Source organism: Heloderma suspectum, chromosome 3 (genome assembly GCF_057233095.1).
Source record: "Heloderma suspectum isolate Gila_16-S chromosome 3, 16-S_ref, whole genome shotgun sequence".
Taxonomy (NCBI): Eukaryota; Metazoa; Chordata; class Lepidosauria; order Squamata; family Helodermatidae; genus Heloderma; species Heloderma suspectum.
The window spans coordinates 167,604,170-167,628,985 of record NC_139460.1 but is presented as its reverse complement, the minus strand read 5'-3'; the positions used below and the strand labels follow the sequence as shown (position 1 = coordinate 167,628,985).

Here is a 24,816-nt window from a genome sequence, read left to right as displayed (position 1 = left end):
TTGCAGATTAATGTGATTCTATTCAGGCTATGTTTTTCTGTAAGTGCATGCCCTGTAATGCAGTCTGCTTTACTGTTAGCACAGAACTTGTTTTCTGAACCATTTCTGAATGCTTACCTGACATGACGATGGCTAGTATCAACTTTTAAGATAATGTACAGGTATCATATTGAAAATGTTTGCATAAAAGGTAAAATTAGAGAATAAAATGTTCTCATTCACCAATGTCTGTGTCGTGTTCTACCACATCTACCTTGACTGCTACTGTTTTTGGCTGTCAGTTTTGGCTTCCCTTATGTCGAACTGGCTTTTTTGTGGCTCTTTTCTTCTGTTTGGTTGATTATTGTATTTGGTTTCTTAATTGAAGATTTGCCATTAATTTCCACTTCATTTTTATAGAGGGGAGGAAACCAATTCAGATATATACACCCTTCAGCTAAAGTCCATGTTCAGGGTTTGTTTGTTTAAAAGAGAACAAATTGTTGTAAGTTGAAGAGCCAATGCATATTGGCTGTTTTTGTTAAATAGGCGAAGAATTTCCTTATTGTAAGGTGCTGAGTATATGTCAGATAAATGACTCATGTGTCATTTTGAGTGGACATAATGTAAAAGATTCATTTTAAGGGTCATAGATCCAACACTGTAACTGCAGTTGCTATTGTAATAAGGTAGTGCTTTTCACTTTCATATTAATATCAGTTGATAATACTGAGTAATGCCATACAGAAGCTCTCACATTACACAAACTCTAGGTATATTTTTGAGATGCTCTTTAATAACATGGATCTTAATTGTATTTCTTAACAACTAACTAGTTGATAAGAAAAATCTTAAGGGAACAGAATAAGTCTAAGTTGTATTCATTTTCAGTTGCTTCACCACTTAGGCTCAGTTTATTTGTCCATGTCTAAATGTGCTGTGTGGTTCATCTCCAGGGAAAGGAAAGGGCAGAGGCCGAATGAGACCTGAAGATGAGGAGGAACTGGGAAATGCTAGGCCATCTGCTCCAAGCACATTGTTTGACTTCCTGGAGTCCAAAATGGGTACTCTTGCAGTTGAAGGTATGTAGAAAGGGTGGGAAGTGGTGGTGTTTTATTTTGTTTTTTTACAAAGGGGGCTTGGCTGTTCAACTCCCACTGGTGTCTTTCATGGAGGGGATCTGGTGAATTCACTGGTCCAATCTCGATAGGGTTCGTAAAATTAATGTTCTGGCCATGCATTGTCACTGAAGGCTAGTAGTCTGCAAAAAAAAATGGTGGTGATGGATTAGAGGAAATGGTTTTAAAATAGGGTTGAGGCAGAAGGGGATCAGTTCCATGAAAACCGTTGGCATTGAAAACCACTCCCTCACCCCCAAGGATCCAGTAGCTTCAGCTGTGGGGGGATGATGACAGGGATGGTGACACCGCTATTAATCCACTGTGAATTGCACACAAAAAGTAGGATTGAGGTGTTTTTCACTGGCAGGATTGTGTCCTCCCTCAAGTAGCTATGACTTATGCAAAAATGTAGCCCTAGTTTAAAACACCACTGATACAATGACTGAGCAAATTCTTTACCCTAAATTTGCTGTGGGAAGAGAGAAACTGTCACTAAGCAGGCGGAATGGCCTCTGAATCCTATATTCACCCAGTCCATGAGGGAAGGGGAAATGGACGCCACTCAGGAAATCTGAAAACAGTGGAAATCTGAAAACAATAGAGACATGACTGCAGAATCCATGGTGCTGCCTCTCCATCAGGGAAAGAGACGGTGATGTTGCCCACATGCCATGTAGCCTTCTTATGGAAGAGGGACAGTCACAGCCATTCTACTTTGCAGCAAATGTTTTCCCTTACCTTGCTGACCTCTGTGGGTTGTTTTTCCTGGACCCCCAGTTGGAGTGGAGTGAAAGGTTGCTGTTGGAGTGTTTGTGCTTGGAGCCCTCAGACAGGTTGTAGGAGGAGAAGTTTTAGCAATTTGCTCAGGTCCCATGTCTATTCTGGAGTTAGGCTGGGCAAAGTGCCCTTTCTGCCTGTTTCCATCACCAAAGTTCTTCCTTTTGAGCTCTAAGTGCATGACCTGAAGCCAGACAGAGAGCACTGTATGCTGCCTATCCTGTTGTCTGAGTTGTAGCCTCCCTGTGTGGAATTTAAATGTTGGTGGCAATATGTTAAGTTACACTATATCCTGTTCTCTGTTGTGGCAACATGGGCAGGGCTATCATTGACACGGTGTCGGCTTTTAAGTTTACATTTTAAACTTAAGTAAATGGGAGAGAAGTTACTTGTGCAGGTCTGGGGCTGGTGTAAAGTTGCGCTATCGACAGGGGCATAGTCATGCCCCAGAGAAATGCATGATACAACAAAAGTGTGCTCTCCACCTTTGTGCCCATGACACCACCATTTTGCCCTTTCTGCCACATATCTTTTGCTGGTGGAGTGTATCACTGATCTTTATTTCACACTGGTGTAGTATTTCACATTTTGCCATTGTAGTGACTCTTCTGCTGAATCATATGGCCCATCAGCTGGCAGATCACGAGTACAGGATTGTGCCCTAGAAGAAATCATCATCACCCATTTTTATTATGTTTGCAACTGTTGTAAAATGCACAGTATTTTGTCAAAGAATCTGGCTACTTGGGATTTGCATTTGCCACATGGACCCTTTGAAATCAAATTCTACAATAAATATTAATATTTTAGCCCTAGTAATACATTAGTACTTGACAATAGTAATTTGCTTCCAGACATTGCAATTCTAATTGTTTCTAGGATTGAACTTTAAAAAAAAAAAAGAAAAGGAAAAATACTTTATATGAAGTTTTGATAGAACAGGAATTTCCCTTTTCATGTTAATTCTTAGGAGGACTGGAAGCCAACTGGTAAAGGAGTTTGTTCTATTATTGCTTTGAAAGCAACGAAATATAAACCAAAGAGAAATTTCCAAAACACTATGGAAAAATCCAGGACACGATAATGCCTTTGTTTGAAGTATCCCTGGGATTCTAATTCTGTTTATAATACAAATTACTTGATTATATCATAGGCAAGTCAGCAATGTATGTTAGTGTCAAAAATGAGAGCCTTTCATATTTGTAAAGACATGAAAATATGTTGTGGCTGAATAGATCAAACTGTAGTTCTGCTGCATCCATACTTGATTTGTAAGTGATAATGATCTCATATTTCCCCTAGAGTTCTTGCCAGATGGCACAACAGAATATGTACACTGCGTGGAGAACTTGCTAAGAGACACACTGGGATGGCCATTTGATTTACTTTCTGTGATCCTGAGTCCTAGTAGTCTGCTTGAAACAGGACTCTATTGCTGAAGGTTTATTCTGTATGCTGATGTATTTCCTGGCGATATTGCTATTCCGATCTCAAAAATCCATCCTGGCGGTCCACAAATAGTGTCTGGTACATAGATTACTGCAAATCAAGGTGCATTTTGAGGCTCTCTGGACTTCTCCTTGTTGGTTACCAAACTGCTAAAAATAGTCAAATAGTTTTAAATGTTTGTTTTTTTTTCAGAATTGTTGGATGACTGACAGCAGATGGATATTTCTTCTAATATAAGCCAGTTATTGACAGTTCGTCAGTGCATGTGTAATAAGCTTTACTTTCCACAGATTCAGCTGTTGTCTCAAGGCACATGTTAAATTTGAGTCTTTTGATATTTATGTAACTCACATTTTTGTGGTTAATGTAATTTGGCTTCTTCCTTGAAGCTATTCTTTAGCAGTTCTGGTAAGCATTACATTGCTTTGCTACTTCAGGATATATCATGCAGAACATTGTGGCTCACTGCTCTATTTTTTCCTCCAAAGAGGACAATATTGTTGAATGTAGGTTATTGCAACGTCACACGCTTAGTTTCCAAAAGCAAAGGGAAAGATTGATTGCTGTATGTAAGCAGAATGTTTGAGAAGTAACTTAGAAGACATCAAGCAGTCTCTGTTCTGACTGTGCATTTAGAACAAATATTTGATCGACCAACCACTTAAAGATATTTTTGAATATGGATGGTGATATATAAATCTATTAAATCATTAATTAATTAAATATATAAAACCAATTATAATGTTGATGGGCTAACAAATCATGAAGCAAAATGTTGCAAGATAATCAGGAGATCTTATTGGACCTCATTTGTACTTGGGAGAATTGGTAGCATTTCCCTTCTAAGAATTTGGCTTTGAGTTTGAGAAAAAGTACAGGTAGATCTACTGGGGAGTATGCAACAAATTAAGAAAGGCTGGTTTCTAGATTTCTTGCATCTTCATCTCAAAATGAGTTGACAAGGTGTGCAGGAGAAGGTAGCAACTAAATGGAAAAATGGGGACCAAAGTAGATCAGAGTTGGGTGTTCTCTGTGTAGGGGAGTGCTAAGAGGGGAGCAATGCAAAGCTCAAACAACTGAAGACAAGCTGGTGAAACTACCATATGCATTGGTTTCAGACTTTGTTCCAGTGCTGTTGGATCCTGAGGCAAAACAGACTTTCCTCCAAAGCCAACAGAACCAAAGCTGATCCAGAACGAGGCCTTGTTTGCGATTCATGTTTTGGAGAGGTGCAGACATTATGTCTCCTGCAGATACTTTGGGTTTTTTTTTTCTTTTTCTAAATTCTGCAGGGGAGGAGCGGGAGGGAGTGTGGTTGAGTGAGAAGTGGTCCACCTTCTAATCCTAGGGTATGTTTTACCATAAGCTCCCATTACTGTGCTTTGGGGAGGGCATGAATGGCACTCTGAGATGGATATTCTTCTAGTGCCACCATGCTTCATGTAAAAGGCTTAAACTAGTTTTCAAGCATCGTAACTCCTGAGTCCCTGCATCTGTCCTTCTGAAACTTTGCAGATTTCTTGCTTGGGAATACCTCTGTGACCTGTGGGAGGGGCAGAAGAAGGGGAAGCTTTTTCTGGTTATGTGATGTGTAGTGAGTGGTGTTAATGTTAAGCTGACTTTGGTTTATGACACATCAGTGACGTGGTTCGCATATCACATTAAGCCATGGTGGGTTGTTATTGTCGGTGACTGCAGGGTGGCTTAGTGTGAGTCCAAACCTGGAGTGGTTTTTCTGTCATGAGTTGTTTTTTTTTGCAAACAAGCCACCCTAAGAATGCATGGCTTGTAGTAGGGTTGTTTAGGGTGCCTTGTTCTCAAGGTAGCTTTTCTGTGACATCTGAACCTGGCAGGAAAATTCTATTGTGCGTTGTTGGGAATGGCTAGAAAGCCACCTGGCAAAAGTGGTGAAAACCCATGCCACTCCTCACGATCTCGCTAGTGTTGCCACCATTCTTCCTTATCCCTTCTCTGTGCCCTCTGCCTCAGGATGGGTTTTAATTCTTCTTATTTTTCATAGAAATCTTGAAGAAAGGACACTGGAGAGCGTCCTGAATGCATTCACAATTTTTAAATTTTTAGTTTTGGTTCTGTGCATGTGCACAAGAAAGAATGTCCGCTGCTAGGAAATTTGTGCAATTTTCCCCTTAGTTTTACTGTTTTGTTTGCATATATTTAGTGATTCTGCTCACTGCTCAGTAACCCTCATGTCCACCTGACACCTAACAGCGGAGAACAGTGGAGGGAAGCGACAAGCACAAAAGGGGGCAGGGGAGCTGAAAGCAGCTGGTGGCTGCAGGAAAGAAGGAGTTTTAGGGCTGGGTATTAGTACTTCTAATACTAATTAGGGGCCGCGGTGGCTTAGTGGTTAAGACGCTGAACTTAGTGGTTAAGATGCTGAACTGCAAACTGGAAGGTTGGCAGGTCAGCAGTTCGAGACCCGAGTGCTGCGTGACGGAGTGAGCTCCCATCTTCAGTCCCAGCTTCTGCCAACCTAGCAGTTCAAAAGCAAGAAATTGCAAGTAGATAAATAGGTACCGCGTTGGCGGGAAAGGTAACAGCGTTCCGTGCACCTTGGTGTTCAGTCATGCCGGCCACATGACCACGGAAGCGTCTTCGGACAGCACTGGCTCTTCGGCTTAGAAATGGGGATGAGCACCGCACCCTAGAGTCGGACACGACTGGTTGGGGACACCTTTACCTTTTTTTTTATTAGTACTTCAGTAGAATGTGAAGCAGCCTTTAAAAAAAAGTCTTCACTAGCAAGGGAAGGACTGAAGTAGAGGATGAAATTGACAAGGACATTGACAAGAGGGGGATATGGCTATGCTGGGCTCAATAGCAAACAGGCAGACACCCTAAAAAAAAAGTGAGAATGCATTCATAAAGGCTCAGAAACTTAAATCCCTTTGGCGATCTGATGCGGGAGGCAGTGGGAGTTTCCCTCATGAGCAGGCAACCCTAGCGGACCAGTTGCAGAAGGGGTGCTTACATAGGGAATGAGGATTACTGCTGCAAAAGCCCCTGGAATATGTGCTGGCAACAGCTGGGAGGACTGAGAGGGACTGAGGGAGAAACCAGCCACAGCAAGGTGCAATGCGGGCAATCTGTCACGAGTAACAGACAAGCCACCCACCCACTGTGGCTTATTCTTGGTGTGGCTTAGTGTGACATGCAATCTCGCCCAATTTAAACATGCGCTCTGACACCAATCTTAATTTGCTTACCTTATTTTTGTACTGCTTTCCATAGTAACGGAAAGGTATCACTGTACAATTTTCTCTGTTTTCTGCAGAGGAGGGTGCAGCCCTGTGCTTGTTAGAGTAAAGGGTATATAGGGCTTTCTGTGTTGGAAGGTATGTTGAGCTCTTAACACAAGAGCATCATTCATAACTTGGAATTCAAACCTGACAAAGGAGCATAACCTGGGCAAAAAAGTAGCACTTGAAATAGATATGTATACTCATAAAGAGCTTTTATGTACTGCAGTGGTAAATCCAGTTAGGAGGACTGCCAGTTTCCAGAAACGTTCGACATGACTGGGATTGGATTGTCTTAAGCTCAGGTTTGCGGTCTAGGGACTCCTGGATTCAGGTTTTCTCTTGAATGTGGAGGTTGTGACTAAGTACTTTGGTTAGTTTAGACTGGTGCCAGCCTCACCTATTCCTAGGGAGGACTAGTCTGGCAATGGTGATACGTACCTTAGTTATTCATTATTAGATTACTACAATGCACTCTAGGTAGGGCTGCCTTTGAAAACTGTCAGGAAACTCCAGCTGGTTGAGAATTTAACACCTAGTTTTGATTGGAATGGTTCTTTACTTCCCTTTTGCAACAGCTTCACTCATTTTCAGTTTGTTCTTAGGCCCAGTTCAAGGTGCTGCTTATTACCTCTAAAGCCATAAATGGCTTAGGACCAGGATACCTCATATGAGCCTGCTTGCTTATTAAGAGCAATTGGAGAGGCTCTCCATGTCTTCCCAGTATCTGTAATGTGATTGGCAGGTATACATGGGACCGCTGCCTCCTGTAGAACTCCCAGCTTAGATTTTGGAACTCCCTGCTTAGTGAAACCTACTGTGCCCCCTCTATCATCTCGTAAAGACCTTTTTTTTCAGCAGGTATTTGGCTTGTCAAATTGCTGCTTGTTTATACTCTGTAGATCATGGGGTTTTATGGAGTTTCAGTTGCTGTGGCATAGTTTTGTCTTCTATTAATTTTTTAAACTGCTTGTTTTCTGAGGTGTGTTGATATTTTTGTTGTAATGTGTCTTGAGCATGTTTTAAATGAAAAGGCAGAATATAAATATTTTAACAACAGTTTGATACAAGGGATGCAGCCATTTCCACTCACAGCTTGTCCCAAACAAATGACAGGAAACAGAGGAATGGACACCCACCTGCTCACAGCCCCCAGATTCATAGTCACCATATCTCCAATAGTGTCTTTAAAATGTGTACCACAAAACATGAGAAAGACAAGCTGTGTTGTCCACAAGGCCTTCTACCCTATTTGCATGATCAAAAAAAGCCAGTGTGGCTTATTTAAGCTACTGTGGCTTGTTTAAATTGGCAGTATGTGCCGTGCACCATTAACCTAATTACCCACCTGGGCGCAACTTGTCATGTCATCCAAATCTGGGTGGTGTGGCTTATTTGAGGAGGAAACTGTCAAGGGCTCCTTGGAGGGCTCTCTCAGTCTAATCCAGTAGCCAAGTCCAGACACAGACAAAGGGATTCTTTTCAAAGCTTTATTCTTCTTTTACAACTTAACAGCTCTACAGGTAGCAACTAGATCTGAGCAGCAGCATCCCTATGCCCTAAGTTAGAACAGTTGGTCCCTGTTTGAAAGGCAATTACTGGCAGACCCCTGAATATAAGGACTAGGGAGAATCCCTCCCCTTTTCCCTTGGATTCTCTGGGCGCAACCGTTCTTTGAGCGCCAACCGGGCGCTACGCCTCCTTTCCGCGCTCTCCATTTGGCGCCGCTCTGTGCGTCTGCGCCGCGCATCCACTAAGTCTGCTATCTCTGCTCGGTCACTCCCTGGACTGCTTTCAAGTCTAGGAATGCTGGTGGGAGGAATCTCCGCCAGCTGTGGGCCCTGGGAAAGCGGAGCGCACTCCTCTCCCAGGAGCGACTGCTCTTCCTCAGAATCAGAACTACTCTGGGATTCTATGGGCTCGGTGTCCACCCTGACAGAAACAACCCTCAAATAACTCTGGCTGGCCTATACACAACCATCACCATATCCTGTCCCTAGCTGTAGCCAGTGGCAAACAAATACAGCTGTGGTAGCTGGGTATCAAGCCTGAAGGGGGTGGTAGGAAAAAGAGAATTTTGAGGATCTAAAGGTCCTTGTGTGCAAGCAGAAAGCAATTTTGGCAAGGGAGGCTCAGTGGCAACCATATTTAATGTCTTGGTTAGTGCTGGGCCTGGGGCCTGCTTTCATGGCAGGCTGCAGCTAGGTGTGCATTCTGGCAAGGTCAAATGGACAAGAGGCACAGGATGTAGTCACGGACAGGCTAGAGATCAGACAAACAAGGGCTAAAGGCAGAGGTGTAGCCAAAAGGCAAATTTGGCACGTGCCAGAGGCAAGAACATAGTCAAAGCCAGGCCAAAGGTGAGGTAAGACAGTCTGTGCTGCTGGTTCATTGAATAATTTGTTCAGACTTGAGATGGAAAATTTCTGGAAATGTTGACGCCATGGAAAAAAACCTGCCCCCTCCCCCAAAATTGGAAATTTTGGAAAAATAGAAAAATAATACTTATTTTTTAGTGCTCTTTCCAGATTTAAAGTCACTTTGTTGCTTTAATATACCCTTCCCCAACCTGATGCTCTCTGCATCAGCTTCAGGCAGCAAAGCCAATGGTCAGGAATGCTGAGCACTGTAGTCCAAAATTGCCAGAGGGCGCCAGGTTGGGGAGGGCTGCTTTAGGAAAGGCAGCCTTTCTGTTCCTAAAGTTGTTTTCTGTCTGACTTAGTTTGCTCATAAAACTATCATATTTTAAAACTTTTAAAAGTAAACTCAGTTAGTAAATTCGTAATTATTGTCTGAATAGATTAGAACTCCATTAAATGACTGCTACAGCATCAGAAATACAGGACTCTGTAGAACAAAACCCAAGCTGTCAAGAATGCACGTTTACTGTCAAGAATGCATTATGATGACTCTACTCACATCTTGGGAAACTAAGCATAAATGTCTATCAGTAAAATATACTTTAGATCAATCCTTTTAATAAGGAATGAAATAACTATGCTGGGAATCTTACAGAGGATTTAAAAAACCCGTTTCCCCCCATGGCTTCATTATTTCCAGACATTTTGCATCTCTAGTCTTTCTAGAAAAGTGTTCTTGGTACATAGTTTTTAGAAATCCTTTTGTCGGGGAGGGTAAAGGCTGGATAACAATATATAAATACTTCATTTCATAATCCAAAGATGTTCAATTTTCCAATTTTTCAGAAAAAAACAACAACAGTCCTTGGGGGGAAAAAAATGGAAAAAATGTTTTTTCCCCCGAATTCTTCAGTTCTTTTTCCAGGCCAAATCTCTAGTTCAGACTGAGAAATACAGCTCAGAGCAGGAGTTACATGTGGCTGGAATGTATTGTTTCCTCAAAGTGAATGGTTCTGGCTCGACTTAAGAGCGGTAGTTCTGGTACTGCAGTGTAACAGCAATTGGGCCGGTAATTTCCTGGACTTCAGAAGTCCCCAGTTTAAATCCCTTGGTTGTTGTTGTTCAGTCGTTAAGTTGTGTCCATCTCTTCATGACCCCATGGACCATAGCACGCCAGGTCTTCCTGTCCTCCACTCTCTCCTGGAGTGTGCTCAAGTTCATATTCATCAAGTTCATATTCATTGCATCGGTGATGCTATCTAGCCATCTCATCCTCTGCTGTCGCCTTCTTCTTTTGCCTTCAATCTTTCCCAGCATCAGGGTCTTTTCCAGGGAGTTTTCTCTTCGCGTTAGGTGGCCAAAATATTGGAGCTTCAGTATCTGTCCTTCCAATGAGCACTCGAGGTTGATTTCCTTTAGGATTGACTGATTTGACCTCCTTGTAGTCCAGGGGACTTGTAACAGTCTTCTCCAGCACCACAGTTTGAATGCATCAGTTCTTCAGCGCTCAGCCTTCCTTATAGCCCAGCTCTCACAACCATACGTTGCTACTGGGAAAACCATAGCTTTGATTATACGAACCTTTGTTGGCAAGGTGATGTCTCTGCTTCTTCCTATGCTGTCTAGGTTTGCCATAGCTTTTCTCCCAAGGAGCAAGCATCTTTTAATTTCATGGCTACAGTCTGTGGTGACCTTGGAGCCCAAGAAAGTAAAATCTGTCACTGCTTCCATTTCTTCCCCTTCTATATGCCAGGAAATGATGGGGCTAGACGCCATGATCTTCGTTTTTTTAATGTTGAGTTTCAAACCAGCTTTTGCACTCCCCACTTTCACCCTCAACAAGAGGCTCTTGAGATCCTCTTCGCTTTCTGCCATTAGGGTGGTATCGTCTGCGTATCTGAGGTTGTTGATAATTCTCCTGGCAATCTTAATTCCAACCTGTGATTCATCCAAACCAGCGTTTCTCATGATGTACTCTGCATATAAATTAAATAATCAGGGCGACAATATACAGCCTTGTCGTACTCCTTTCGCAAATTTGAACCAATCGGTTGTTTCATGTCCAGTTCTTACTGTTGCTTCTTGACCCTCGTACAGGTTTCTCAGGAGACAGGTAAGGTGGTCTGGTACTCCCATCTGTTTAAGAATTTGCCAGTTTGTTGTGATCCACACTATCAAAGGCTTTAGCGTAGTCGATGAAGCAGAAATTGACGCTTTTCTGGAATTCTCTTGCTTTCTCCATGATCCAGCGAATGTTGGCGATTTGATCTCTAGTTCCTCTGCCACTTCGAAACCCAGCTTGTACTTCCAGTAGTTCTCGGTTCACATACTGCTGAAGCCTAGCTTGTAGGCTTTGGAGCATCACCTTGCTGGCATGTGAAATGAGCACAATTGTACGGTAGTTTGAACACTCTTCGGCATTGCCCTTCTTTGGAATTGGAATGTAAACTGACCTTTTCCAGTCTTGTGGCCACTGTTGAGTGTTCCAAATTTGTTGACATATTGAGTGCAGCACTTTTAACAGCATCGTCTTTTAGGATTTTAAATAGCTCAGCTGGAACACTGTCATCTCTGCTAGCTTTGTTGTTACTAATGCTTCCTAAGGCCCACTTGACTTCACTCTCTAGGATGTCCGGCTCAAGTTCAGTGACTGCACTATCATGGCTATCAGGGACATTCAGATCTTTCCTGTATAGTTCTTCTGTGTATTCTTTCCACGTCTTCTTAATCTCATCTGCTTCTATTAGGTCCCTGCCTTCTTTGTCCTTTATCATGCCCGTCTTTGCACAAAACGTTCCCTTGATGTCTCCGATTTTCTTGAAGAGATCTCTAGTCTTGCCCATACTATTGTTTTCCTCGATTTCTTTGCATTTTTCATTTAAGAAGGCCTTCTGGTCTCTCCTTGCTATTCTCTGGAAATCTGCATTCAGTTGGGTATGTCTTCCCCTTTCTCCCTTGCTTTTTGCTTCCCTTCTTTCCTCAGCTACTTGTAAAGCCTCATCAGACAGCCACTTTGCTTTCTTGCATTTCTTTTTCTTTGGGATGGATTTCATTGCTGCCTCCTGAACAGTGTTACAGACCTCCGTCCATAGTTCCTCAGGCACTTTGTCTATCAGGTCTAATCCCTTAAATCTATTCCTCACCTCCACTGTATATTCATAAGGGATATGATTTAGGTCATACCTGAATGGTTTAGTAGTTTTCCCTACGTTCTTCAATTTAAGTCGAAATTTTGCAATAAGAAGCTCATGATCTGATCCACAGTCAGCTCCAGGTCTTGTTTCTACTGACTGTATAGAGCTTCTCCATCTTTGGCTGCAAAGGACATAATCAATCTGATTTCCATATTGACCATCTGGTGATGTCCATGTGTAGAGTCGCCTCTTGTGCTGTTGGAAAAGAGTGTTTGCTATGATCAGCGTGTTCTCTTGGCAAATCTCTATTAGCCTTTGTCCTGCTTCGTTTTGTACACCAAGGCCATGCTTGCCTGTTATCCCAGTGATTTCTTGACTTCCTACTTTAGCATTCCAATCCCCTATGATGAAGAGGACATCTTTTTTGGGTGTTAGTTCTAGATGGTGTTGTAGGTCTTCATAGAACCGATCAACCTCAGCTTCTTCGGCCTCAGTGGTTGGGGCACAGACATGAATTACTGTGATGTTGAATGGTTTGCCTTGGATTCGTACTGAGATCATTCTATCGTTTTTGAGATTGTACCCCAGTAGTGCTTTTCCCACCCTTTTGTTGACTATGAGTGCTACTCCATTTCTTCTAAGGGATTCTTGCCCACAGTAGTAAATATAATGGTCACCTGAATTAAATTCGCCCATGCTTGTCCATTTTAGTTCGCTAATTCCCAAGTTGTCGATGTTCAACCTTGCCATCTCATGTTTGACCACCTCCAGCTTACCTTGATTCATTGATCTGACATTCCAGGTTCCTAAACAATATTGTTCTTTACAGCATCGGATTTTCTTTTCACCACCAGACACATCCACAGCTGAGCTTTCGTCTTTGGCCCAGCTGCTTCACTCTTTTGGGCGCTACTTGGAAATTCCCTCTGCTCTTCCCCAGTAGTATATTGGACACCTTCTGACCTGAGGGGCTCATCTTCCGGCGTCATATCTTTTAGCCTTGTGATATGTTCCATGGGGTTTTCTTGGCAAGAATACTGGAGTGGGTTGCCATTTCCTTCTCCAGTGGACCACATTTTGTCAGAACTCTCCACCATGACCTGTCAGTCTTGGGTGGCCCTGCATGGCATAGCTTATGGCTTCAGTGAGTTACACAAGTCCCTTCGCCTCAACAAGGCAGTGATCCATGAAGGGGAAATCCCTTGGTACCTTGTAGTTAATAAGCCAGCTGAAATCTGTGAAACTCAGTTAACTTGATTACTAAATAAAGTTGCTTTCATTTTTGAAAGGAAACAAAAATTAGCACATTTAGGCCACAAGGCAAACTAGAAAAAAGGGCTTAGAAAATGAGTTTGGGCCCCAAAGGGTTCTGTAGTGTATTGAAATAATTTGTGGGAGCTGAATGGAAAAGATACAGAATAGACGTTACAGAATGTATATTACATGTGAGTAAAAAATCTTATTTTTCAGATTTCACTTAAGGAAAAAAATATAGCTTCTGGAGCCAGAGGCCAGGTTTTTCAACTGCCTATTATACACACAAAAACCAGCTGTTTAACCTGCTATTAAACTGCAACAATGCACTATTGAAGTATAATTACAAGGGCAAAACGCTTTCCTTTTATACCAGTGGCAGTACTTTCAGTACCTTATTGCTATATGTGCACTCCATTTTCTCTCTAGGTAAAGAGAGTCAATGCATAGATATTTCAGAATAGTTCCTGCTTACAGCGGTGCTGGGACAGAGTTCCAGGGATCCAGACAGGGTCAAGTCCAAAAACAAGAGTAATATGCAGTCCAAAGTCAAATGCAAGGAGATTCAGAGAAAAGCTGATATAGCAGGGAAATACAAGATAGGTGTCAGGGAGCTGATATTCAAACATTATTCCAGCACATAGTGTCAGGAACTGAAGGCTTTTAAACCTGAGCCTTCAGAGCCCCACCCAGAGCACAGCTGCACGCCACTAGTGTCACTTGAGGAAAGGTCTACTTGTGAGCTAGACCTTTACTCATGGAGTCCCTATTCCTTTGGGTGGCACGTCTGTGTCTGGTAGCTGACTGAGGCTTGGGCCTTTTGATTCCTGCACTTCCTGGGGATAGCTGGCCTCTTGGCATTTGCCCCCAAGTCTGAGAGGGGGCTAATTATGTTGATGGCTGTCTCCCCCAAGGGCCCAGGAGCCACTTGATTCAGCTCAAGTTCCCCAGACCTCCTCCGTGAGGAGGACCTCCTCTGTTGTGCACCCCTTGGGCTGGGGGACTCCCACTCTTCCTCTGAAGAGGAGTCCTTTGGAGACAGGACAGTAATTTCTCCGAGAATCATGACTACTGCATGTTATTGCATGGGGAAATAATATTTTCCTTATTTGGCAATATTAAATAAAATGCGAATACATAAAACTAACAAAAAAAATAAACATGTTCCGCTGTCTAACAAAGTATAAAGATTAGTTGAAAGGTGGTCATTTTTAAATAGATGATTCAAAGGCAGTAGAAAATATTGATGAATAGGTCTTCTGCAAAATTGTGTCCTAGCTGTATGTCTGCATAGTTACTTTACATGGAGGAAAAATGAAGCACACATCACAGTAACATACTGTGAGTGTGAAAAGTAATAAAAAAGGAGGTTAAGAGATCTTTTACTCTAGGAGTTATTGCATAGTTTTGATAGCAGGCTAAACGGGAAAAAATATTGTTTAATGTGCAACTGAAAGATCAAGCTGAGGGTTTCAGAGCTATTTTTTTCCTGAAGTGAAATCTGAAAAACAAGATTTATTTAGCACATGTTGTATACACTTTGCACCACCTACTCTGCATCTTTTCTATTATGCTCCCACAAATTATTTCAATACATCATAGAACCCTCCAAGGCCCAAACTGGGAAAAACATGTTTTGTATACCAACCAGGCACAAAATGTTTTAGGACTCATCCTTTAAATAAGTTATAGCAAAAATCTGCAGGAAATTTTTGCAAAGACTGGGGTGAACAACCATTCGGGTGCAAGGGCCACATCTGGTGACAGCTGGGGTGGCGGGCACTCATGAGTGCAGACACACACACATCACACTTCCACCTCCACCATCCACTTCCTTTTCAACTTTTTAAAGACGGCGCTACTGTCTCCCTTCTGTGAGCAGCAGCAGTGGCACTGACAGCAGAACTCATAAAGCCCTCTGACAGCTGCTGCCAGAACATCTCCTAGAAGATGCTCTGGCCTCCAGCACTCAGAAGGCAGGCCTTCTGAGACTACATCCTAGATGCAGAAGTCAGAAGTGAAGTAATGATACTCTGCATAACTGGGGATCTAGAGTGGGGGCGCTTTGCATTGCCTCAAATTGGCAGTGGGCTGTGGGGGTTGGCAGCAAAATCATTGTGGATTGGCAGTGGGAGGCAGGGAATGCCAGCGCAGGAGAACTCTGTGGCAGTGACAAAATCAAATGTACTTGCAGCGGGATGATCAGGGTAGAGTGCACCCCCCCCGGGGGGGGGACACACAGGCTGCAGGGTGTGTACCCCTGACCTAAGGATGGGTTGTTGCCTAAAAAAAGGAGGTGTTACATAGTCCCTAGGGGGTTGCCAAAAACGACACAATAAGGGGCTTTGCCTTACAACTTCACACTACTTGCAGCAGATCAGTAGTTCCCTTTTACAACATTAAGTGAACTGACAGGAACTTCCCCCATCTGCAGTTGTATTATTCATTCTCCAATGAGCCATTAGCCAAAATTCTCAAAAGGCAAATAAACACTTTTTCTGGACAGTTGTAACAAAACTTAATTTGACATTTTCAAATAAGACATGTTTTGTCACACAGCTAGACATCTCCTCAGCTATTTTGTTAAGAAGTTTGGGGAAATGGCCTGGAAAATTCTTCAGTCTTTGCCTTAATTGCAAGACAGGAAAGCTTTTGTCTTTTGCTAGGTAGTTTTAAGATGACAAGCATTTCCCTTTTAAGCTGTCAGTCAATCATTTTATTCACTTAGGCTCCCTTGAATCTGTGACCTTGAAACAATCATGTCAAACTAACCTCTTTCCCTTTAAAGGAGGCCACAGAAATTCACTGGGTTGGAAACATCAGCCCATGATGTTTAATAAAATCAATGTTTATTTAATGGATGGTGGCTTTCAAAGACTAAAATTACTGTCAAATACAAATAGTCTGATGTGACAGAGAATTACACCAGCCCACTGACCTGCCTGCCTCAAGGTGGGCTCTGAATGAAATAGTTCTAACAAATGTTTTTGTCTGTGTTCAGTCTGAATTAGTAAAATATGTTAGGGAGATCGACCAAATTAGATTCCTTGAACACTTTAAACTTCAAGCATTAATTAAACAATCTAAACAACTGACTAGAGAATGAAAAACAACTGTTGCTCAAAGCAAGGTTTGCAACAACATATTTACATTTGAATTCAATGTCAATAACGGAAACAGGTGAATTTCATTTTTTAAAAAACAAGTGCCCTTAACAGCTTTACACCAATAAGAACAAAAAGTTTGCTACATATGCTGATATATTCTCTGCATAATAATGAAGATGGAGTTGGTTAGTTTGCTCCTCTTACAATCCAAGCCAAGCTGGCACAAGCTAAGGCCCATGGGCTGTTCGTAGCCTTATTCCTGGTTGTTTGTGGTCCCTAGCAAAATGTCAAGTACTCATTGGTTTGTGACCTTTTCCCACCTCTTTGGTTCAGTTCAGATGTCACAGCCAAGCCATGGTTTGGCAGTTGTGAGCATCCCATAAAATGCCTTCCTCTGATAGATTTTGTCCTCCCATTCTTGGTTTGCTCCAACCGTAGTCAAACATCCAAGTCAAGAAGGCTATGGTTACTGCTAACCTTCCAAAATATGATTGGCATATCTACTCTAAGCTGTGGTTTGGTGACAGCTGTTGATTTGTAGTAGCCATAGTTTGCTCAGTTTGGACATTACAGCAAATTATGGAGCAGACCAGGAAAGGAAGGAGGAAATCTGTACAAGAGGGGAGAAGAGAACATGTGAGCCTGTGGATTTAGCCACAATAGCCCTATGCAGGTGTTCAGCCTGCTTCCCTGGGGGCTAAAAGTGGGCATCGGATGTGGGCAGGTACACAAGCCCCATCCCTTCAGTCCTTCACCTTCCCACAATGAGCAGGGAGTTCTGAAGGGTGCTTCTACATGCACTCACTTGAATACAAGTAAAAGCCTCCACACAATTGGGAATTCTAAAAAAAAAAGGTTGGGGACTAAGCAAACAGGGACATTGGGGCAGGAGTGCATGCCCATGTCCCCTCCTCACTGAGCCCTCACATGAGTAGCCTGAATGCCTGCATTGGGTGCTTGTCTGAACTACTTCTGTGTGTGAACTTCTAAGGCCTGCCAAAGGCCATCAAAAAAGTGGGGATAGGGCCTATATCACTACATCTCACTTTCCTCTTCCTGCATTGCAAGGCACATCATAGAGTTAGAGCCAGTTTTTCCAGTGTGTTACAACCAGCCATGCTGCATGGCTTGCCTATGCATGAGCCTTCTTCTCCATGTGAAATACTGAGAGTGAGTTTTGTGTTTTTACCACCCAATCCAGCAAGAAGGAGTAGAATAAAGTGGTAGGAGGACAACAAACAGCAACAAAAGATGGAAGAGAAGAAAAATGGGAAGTGAAATATGGGGTTGCAAGGACCAGTAGGATAAAGAAAGAGGAAAAATAAATGGGGTACATTGAGACCTGGGTGCTGCAGATGAGAGCACCACAGGATGAAGAGAAAAAGGATGCAGAGATCCCTCCCAGGTACAGAGAGACACCTGTAGATGAGGAAACAGAAAAAGATGTGGGTGCAGACCTGTGGCGGAATAGGAGGAAAGAGTCCACTACTGAGTGGGGAAAGAAAAAGAAGAGTTAACAAGACGGTTCAGGGGGATCTGAGGTGCTGCAGAGAGTATGCTATGGCATGCAGAGAGAAAAAACACAAAAATGAGTTAAAAAGGAAACCATTAAAATGTAATAAACGTTTCTGTAGTTATATGTAGCGATACACCCCTCCTTTGTAAATAAAACGATGGAACTGGTTCTGAAAAACCGTTGAATTTTGTATGCCTAATATTGACCATGTAGGCTCCAATTCTAAAACTCGCCAATGATGGCATGAAAACAATGCCATTGCTTATGCAGCAGAAGCACTGTGACATGAGAGAGGGCTTTCTTCGACATGGCATCAACTGTAGAATGTTCTCCCAAGGGGTAGGCTCACCTGGCACTGACTTTATTATTTTGTTGCCAGGCAAACACATTTTTATTTTCCCAGGCCTCCCACTGAAATGTATTTCTGCTGTTTTTGTATGGTTATATGAAGTACTTAACTTCAGATTGATCCAAATGTTTAACTCATGTAACTTCGTAAAACACCCATTTAATGCCACCTGCAGTGCATGAATTGTTTCCCACATTTCTTGCTAATATAGCTCATACCAGTAGATCAAGGGTGTTGAACCTCTTTCAGCCTCTGGGCTGAATTCCATTTCGGAGACTCTCTCAGGGGCTGCATTGGCGGGGGGGGGGGGGGGGCTGAAGCCAAAAAAGGTGGGGCATACCTTAGCTTAAAGCTCTTACTGCCAGTAACTAAGCCTTAGCAGAGGCTTCTCAACTTTTTAGAATGGGGAAAAAACTGCACAAACACTGGGAAACCACCAGGTGGGGTGGCGGAGGAAGGGGCATGATCCTCTGAGGAACCCAGTTGGCCTGGATTGGGCTCCTGGTCCTAAGATTCTGCACCCTTGCAATCAGCTTCTTCTTTGGCTTCACCACATGGAATACTATGACTCTGTTTGCATGTCATGGTGGCAAATTGTGGGTTATTTAATCCATAGTTTGTTGCTGGGTTAACTGCTGGGTTGTTTAGCCCCTAAATAACCCATTGGTCTGGGATTGTATATCACAGTGACAACCTCGGATTGAAGGTTGTTTACCGAAAATGGAAGCGGCATGCACAAAATGACCCTATGCCTTGGGAATGACAGTTTTCTACAGTTGTATCATTTTGTGGTTTTAAAAAACCCTTAATTTTAATCTAATGTTAATTCTTGAGTATTTAATATTCTTAGTGCCTTGGAAGCCTTTTCTGAAAGGCAGGATAAAAGTCTTTAATAAATACACATTGGGCCAGTTTGCACTATCACTGTAGCCTACCATGACTTATTTAAGCGGTGGATTGAACCCTTGGCCATTTTGAATATTCCACTCCCAATCTCATCCAAACCTGGGTGGTAGGGGTTGTTGAAGGGGGAAACAATCCTCAAATAACCCAAGGTCTGTTTTAGAGGATTGAATATTCAAAATGGCTGCCAGCACACACTGCAGCTGTAAATAAGCCATGGTGGGCTGTGGTGATTGTGTGAACCCAGTCGTTGAGAACCACAATGTAACTTTAAACCCCATACATTGTTTCTATGCCGGATAGATAACTCCATTTCTGTTCCCAAATTAAATATTGCTAATGCTTAAACTGTGTTTATGAAGTAAGGTTTGATACAAATTAGCTGTACCACTAACAGATGTCATATTTCTTTTGTAGAACCAAAGCTACAGATACCATTGCAGCAACAGGGACAACACAGAGTACTGAATACTGAGCAAAACGGTATAAAAGTATATAACCATCAAAGACATCTTCTTCGCAATGAAACTAGGCAGCCAAGGAATGAGAAGCCACCACGCTTTCAGAGAGACAGTCAAAATTTGAGGCACATAATGGAGGGGAGTGGGTCTTTAAGAGCCAGAGCTTCTGAAAGGCAACATTCTTTGGGCTCTGACCAGTGGACTGAAGAGAGAAATAAGTGTGATAGACTTTATTCTCGAAAAGATCTTGTGTACCCCACAGCGATTCACCCTGGTGACTTTCATTTCAAGAGGAGGGACAATCCTCAGCAAAACAGACAAGGAAAAGTTGTGTCACCCATGGAAATGAAGGAGAACTCTGCTGCTCAAGATCCAACTGATAACAATAACCAGAAACAAGGGAATAGGGAAGCCCAGATACACCATCCTGACAATTTTTATGATAGGAAATCACTAATGCTAACAAATGAATCTTACACCAGCTTAAAGAAAGAGCAGCACTTTGGTATTAACGTAGATTACCAAAATCCTATTAGAACTGATCGTTTTAGTTCTGTACCAAATGGAGATTTGGAACATTTTCAGAAAGGAAGGAGAATTGGACCTATTAAATTGCCTGCACCCAACATGGCCACATCATTTGATGGAAAAATGTACTATGATATTGGGCCCAAAAAGAGATCTGGGCCCATCAAACCAGAAAAAATGTTGGTACCATCTATTTCAGGAGAGTATGGGAAAAGCTGGCAACCAGGGGATGAATGTTTTGCTCTTTACTGGGAAGACAACAAGGTATGTGCTACTCAAAGCAGATGTAATACAGTTGACTTGATTAAGTGGATAAGCCATCTTTGTACTATCATAAAGTATGGTTGGTTTGGGGAAAAGGAGACATTGGCTTAATTAATAAATACTTTGTAGAGCTTTTCTATCCTCCTTTGAAAAATAAGAGGTTCTCTGATGCTGAGATGTGTAGATGTAAGAAATTCCTTGCCAGATCAGTAGCACTGCATGTTGCAGAGAGTTTTTTCTTAAAAGCAACGAACTAATTTGCATGGGTGATAGATGCAAAGCAGATGGTGAGACTCTTAAAAGCGATGCTGTTCTGAATGTTTCTTTGTCACAAGAAATCTTAAGAGGTGAATATGTAGCCATGTAGGCTCACACTGTATAAACAGGAGATGTTAAGGCTTTCAGCCAATTAATTGATTGTATTAGCATATTTAATAAAACCTATAAACTTAAAAGCTATAGATGCCTTTTGAGATTGAAGGAAATGTAAGATAATTTATAATTAAATAAACAAAAAGTAATAGTTTATTGTTAGAATGAATTGATTTCTCATTTTTTAAAAAAATTATTATTCTCTAGTATTGTAATTCACTGTAAATAGCCTTAAAAGCAAACAAGTGTGCTCTTAACTCACACACCTCGCTAGTTTGGTTGCTTTGGTGTACTGGCTAAAGCTTGTATCCTACAGGAGATCACCTCAGTAGGAATGTTTCAGAACAGGAAGGATAGTCTCAAAGTTCCCATCTGCTGATTTTATGTGAGGGGAACCTAGAAGCAAATGTACCTGTATTGTTGTGCTTTTCGTTATACTAGGTACATCTGGTTTTTTCACCCTTCCGAATTTTATAATAGATCTCTTTTTATTACACAATTTATGCATAGATTATTACGTTTGGAATTGAAATATGTGGACTTCTATTATAAAATGTTGTGTTTTTTCCAGTTTTATCGGGCAGAAATTGAAGCTCTTCATTCCTCTGGGACAACAGCAGTTGTTAAGTTCTGTGATTATGGAAACTATGAAGAGGTGTTACTAAGCAACATCAGGCCCATTCAAGCTGACACCTGGGTACGTGATAATAAATTGTATACAAAGAGATAAAGTACATAGTTCTTACCAACAATGAAGCCATAAACAGATGACTGGTAATCGTGCAGAGGGTTTTGAAGTAAAAGCCTGAAGAAAAGAATTCTAGAACTGGCTAAGACCTTCTTTATTGCATATCCATCCATAACAATGCCTTAATGAAGCATGTGGTCTTACTCTCATGTAATAAAAATATGTAAATTGTTTCGGCAATATACTCTAGAGTCACTAGCAAAGTAATATTTATATGAAAAATTGATAAGGTTTTTAAATATACTCTGTCAGATTAAGGGTTTTGATTGACGGCTTCCATATGGTTTAGTTTAGTTTAGAAAATGATGAATTCATAAGACTTAAATTCCAAAGGTTTTTTTTAAATCTCTCTGTATGTACAGCTAAAATTAGAACTGTTTCTATCATTGTTTTAATTGTGCTCATTCTTTTGACAAATGTTACATTACATAAATATATTAGATAGGTATAATAATCATAAAAACTTAAAAGTCTTTCATAAAAATGCCATTCTAAAAGGTCTTATATGCTGAGTTCATGAAAAAGTGCAAAGCTCCGTTTAAGTAAGACTAGGTGTAAAGTGTGAGTTTTGTTTAGTGTGGTTTTCATGCAAGAACCTTTAAACTAATTGGAGCATATCAGTGGAAGGAAGCTTGCACAATTTTTTCCTGGATGACCCACTCATACTGCAGTCCCTCACCCCACATCCCACGCCTTTCCTTAGTGTCTCCCCAACCCTATGGGGGTTAAAGTAGAGGAGGGGGGAATTAACCTTATACAAGCATCCATGCATGAATGCAGCATTGGTTTACTACCCATTGCCTTTTAATGGAGTTTTAGTGGGGCTGTCTGCATAATTGGCCATCTTGACTATGACACTCCACTTCTGCTATGTTAATAGTACATGGAAGAGTGAACACTCAAATCAGTTTTTACATTTTTAATTTTGGAGTGCTGTCTTTGACTCCTTTTGCATGTATTTTTGACAGCCCAGTAGAAATTTTTAAATCCATTAATGTGTTTATAAATTTTATGACTTATTACAGCAATTCAAGTAGCAATTACCAGAACTCTTGCTACATGTGTTCACGCTACTGATAATTCCTCAAGTTTAATCCTCTCATACCACTTCAAATATATTCTGGCAGGTGGAGGACCTTGACAACCTGTGTTTACCTTTTCATACAAGCCTCTGCGTTCTCTTACTGAGAGTTCTTTCTACTGACAAGATGAATTCTGTAATCTGGGGACAACAGGAGTACAGACACTGGATGTCTGGAGTCTCCTCTTCTCCATTCCTCTGTCCATATCAGAGCAGCCGCTAGGCTCTCTGGAGTCTAGCCGAATCTAAAATGTATTGGGTATTGCCACAGTTCATGCTGCAGTTTCCCCTGGAGTCCTTCCTGCACATCTCCCAGAGTTGTTTGGGCACATGATGGAAGAGCTTCAACCAACATTGAAGTAGCTATTGAGGCCCTGGACACTGGAACATATGATCTCTGCAGCATCTAAGTGTAGGAACCAGGAGAATTACACATCTCATGGTTTCAAGCATCTTGGATACTGAGGCAAGCATCCAGTGCAGCATCCAGGGCTTCAGAGTGGGACAGTGGAGAAAGTTCCAGGACACATTGTCATGAACACTAAGGGCTCCAAGATGATGTCATAGCTGCTGTCCTAGCCTAGGGGCCCAATACACTCCTGACCCAAAGACCAGTTAGTTTTTCAGAAATCCAGCAGGTAGTCCACCAAATAAATCTAGTCATTTCAAATTTCCATTGCAGGCAGGGTGGGATTGGGGAATCCACCCAGTGCTAGTTCTCTCATTTGTATTGGTGTTCCGCTAAAGAGGAGATTTGTTATACTAGTTGGGGAGATTGTGGGCTTGGCCAGCCTATTACATGACATGTTACTCCGAGAGATATCACCTGCCTAGTGCTCCTTCGGTTTGTGGTGGCTGCAGGCAAATCAGTTCTAGCCACCATGCTTCATTATGATCCTGTGGGCATGCATAGTCTGTAGCAGTGGTGGGCAACACATGGCCCGTGGGTCGCTTCCCCACTCCCTTGTGCATATTTGTTCCATTTTTCAGGGGAAAAGTTGCAGTTTGCTGCCAAAATTAGGTAGCAAACTGTTACAGCAGCTTAGAATGGACAAATTTATCTAGAACACAAGCTAAATTTGTCTTCTATCAATCTCCATAGCAGCTACTGAGTCTTAAAACAAACTTCTCCCTCTCCTTTTTGTGGTGGGAGTGTGGCCTGTGCAACCGGAGTGTGGCCTGTGCAACCAGAGTGTGGCCACAGGCCACACTCCCACCACAAAAAGGAGAGGGAGAGGAATTGGCCCCTGGACTGCTTCAGGTTGTCCACCCCTGGTCTGTAGCATCATGAAATCTGAAATCTGGAAGACAGGACTAGAATAGCAGAAGTCACCACAAGCGGCAGGTGAGAAATTGAGCTCCAGAAAAGGTCATTTGGAGAGGATCACAGGCAGTGTGTTGAGAAATAGGCATGTAGTGTATAATGAGAAAAGTTACCAGTTTACCCACAATTACTTTAAAGTTACCAATTGTGTGCTTTATTTTTCTTTAAAAAATGTGGCGGTTTCTAATGCTCTTGCCTCAAATTATGCACAATAGATGGTAATAATATTAGTATTTAAACTGAGGATAAACAGCAGCCTGAACTAGCATACAATCCACCCGTAGGATTCGTTGGACTTAGTGCAAGTGGGAATGATGCTCTGGTTGCAGTAGGCATCCAGCTTACTCTCCATACCATGACCAGTGGAAGAATTGTCCATTTATGCATTTTCATTTGTTGAATTTTGATACTGCATCTGGAGGTGTACTTTGAAATGGCATTCTTCTCTTTTGCTTGGCTACTCTAGAATTCAGTAATTTCCATTTTTTCAGTAACCAACAAAAAGTGATAGTTTTTTGGAGTGGTACAGGTTAAATCCTGGTATGGTTTTAACTCAAGGTTCTTCACCATATTCCTTGTGTCATATCAGACAAAATAGCATCCATTTACTAATACCAAAGCATCTGGTAAGGAATTCAGGAAAGTAGTATTACTGTAGTAATTGCAATTCCATTATATAAAAACTAAATGAAAGGGCTACATGAATTCTGTATTTTTCATAAAGCAATAAATGTGGGGTTTTGATTTTTGAATGAGCTCTTACTATGTTGACATGCAGTTCTTTCAATAGAAAATGTAGACAACAAAGAAGCTTGCACTTTCCATTGTT

The 24,816-nt window shown here is 41.8% G+C and overlaps 1 protein-coding gene across 7 annotated transcripts in view; it reads left to right on the top strand.

The window, feature by feature from the left end:
- The window catches only part of TDRD3 (tudor domain containing 3), a 115,126-nt gene that overhangs the window by 58,218 nt on the left and 32,092 nt on the right, over window positions 1-24,816 (top strand). For all 7 annotated transcript variants that reach the window (XM_084844868.1, XM_084844870.1, XM_084844866.1 and 4 more), the window contains 3 exons: window positions 936-1,061; window positions 19,627-20,462; window positions 21,406-21,531. In XM_084844868.1, coding sequence (XP_084700994.1) covers window positions 936-1,061; window positions 19,627-20,462; window positions 21,406-21,531 — 1,088 coding nt within the window. The remainder of the gene's footprint in view (window positions 1-935; window positions 1,062-19,626; window positions 20,463-21,405; window positions 21,532-24,816) is intronic.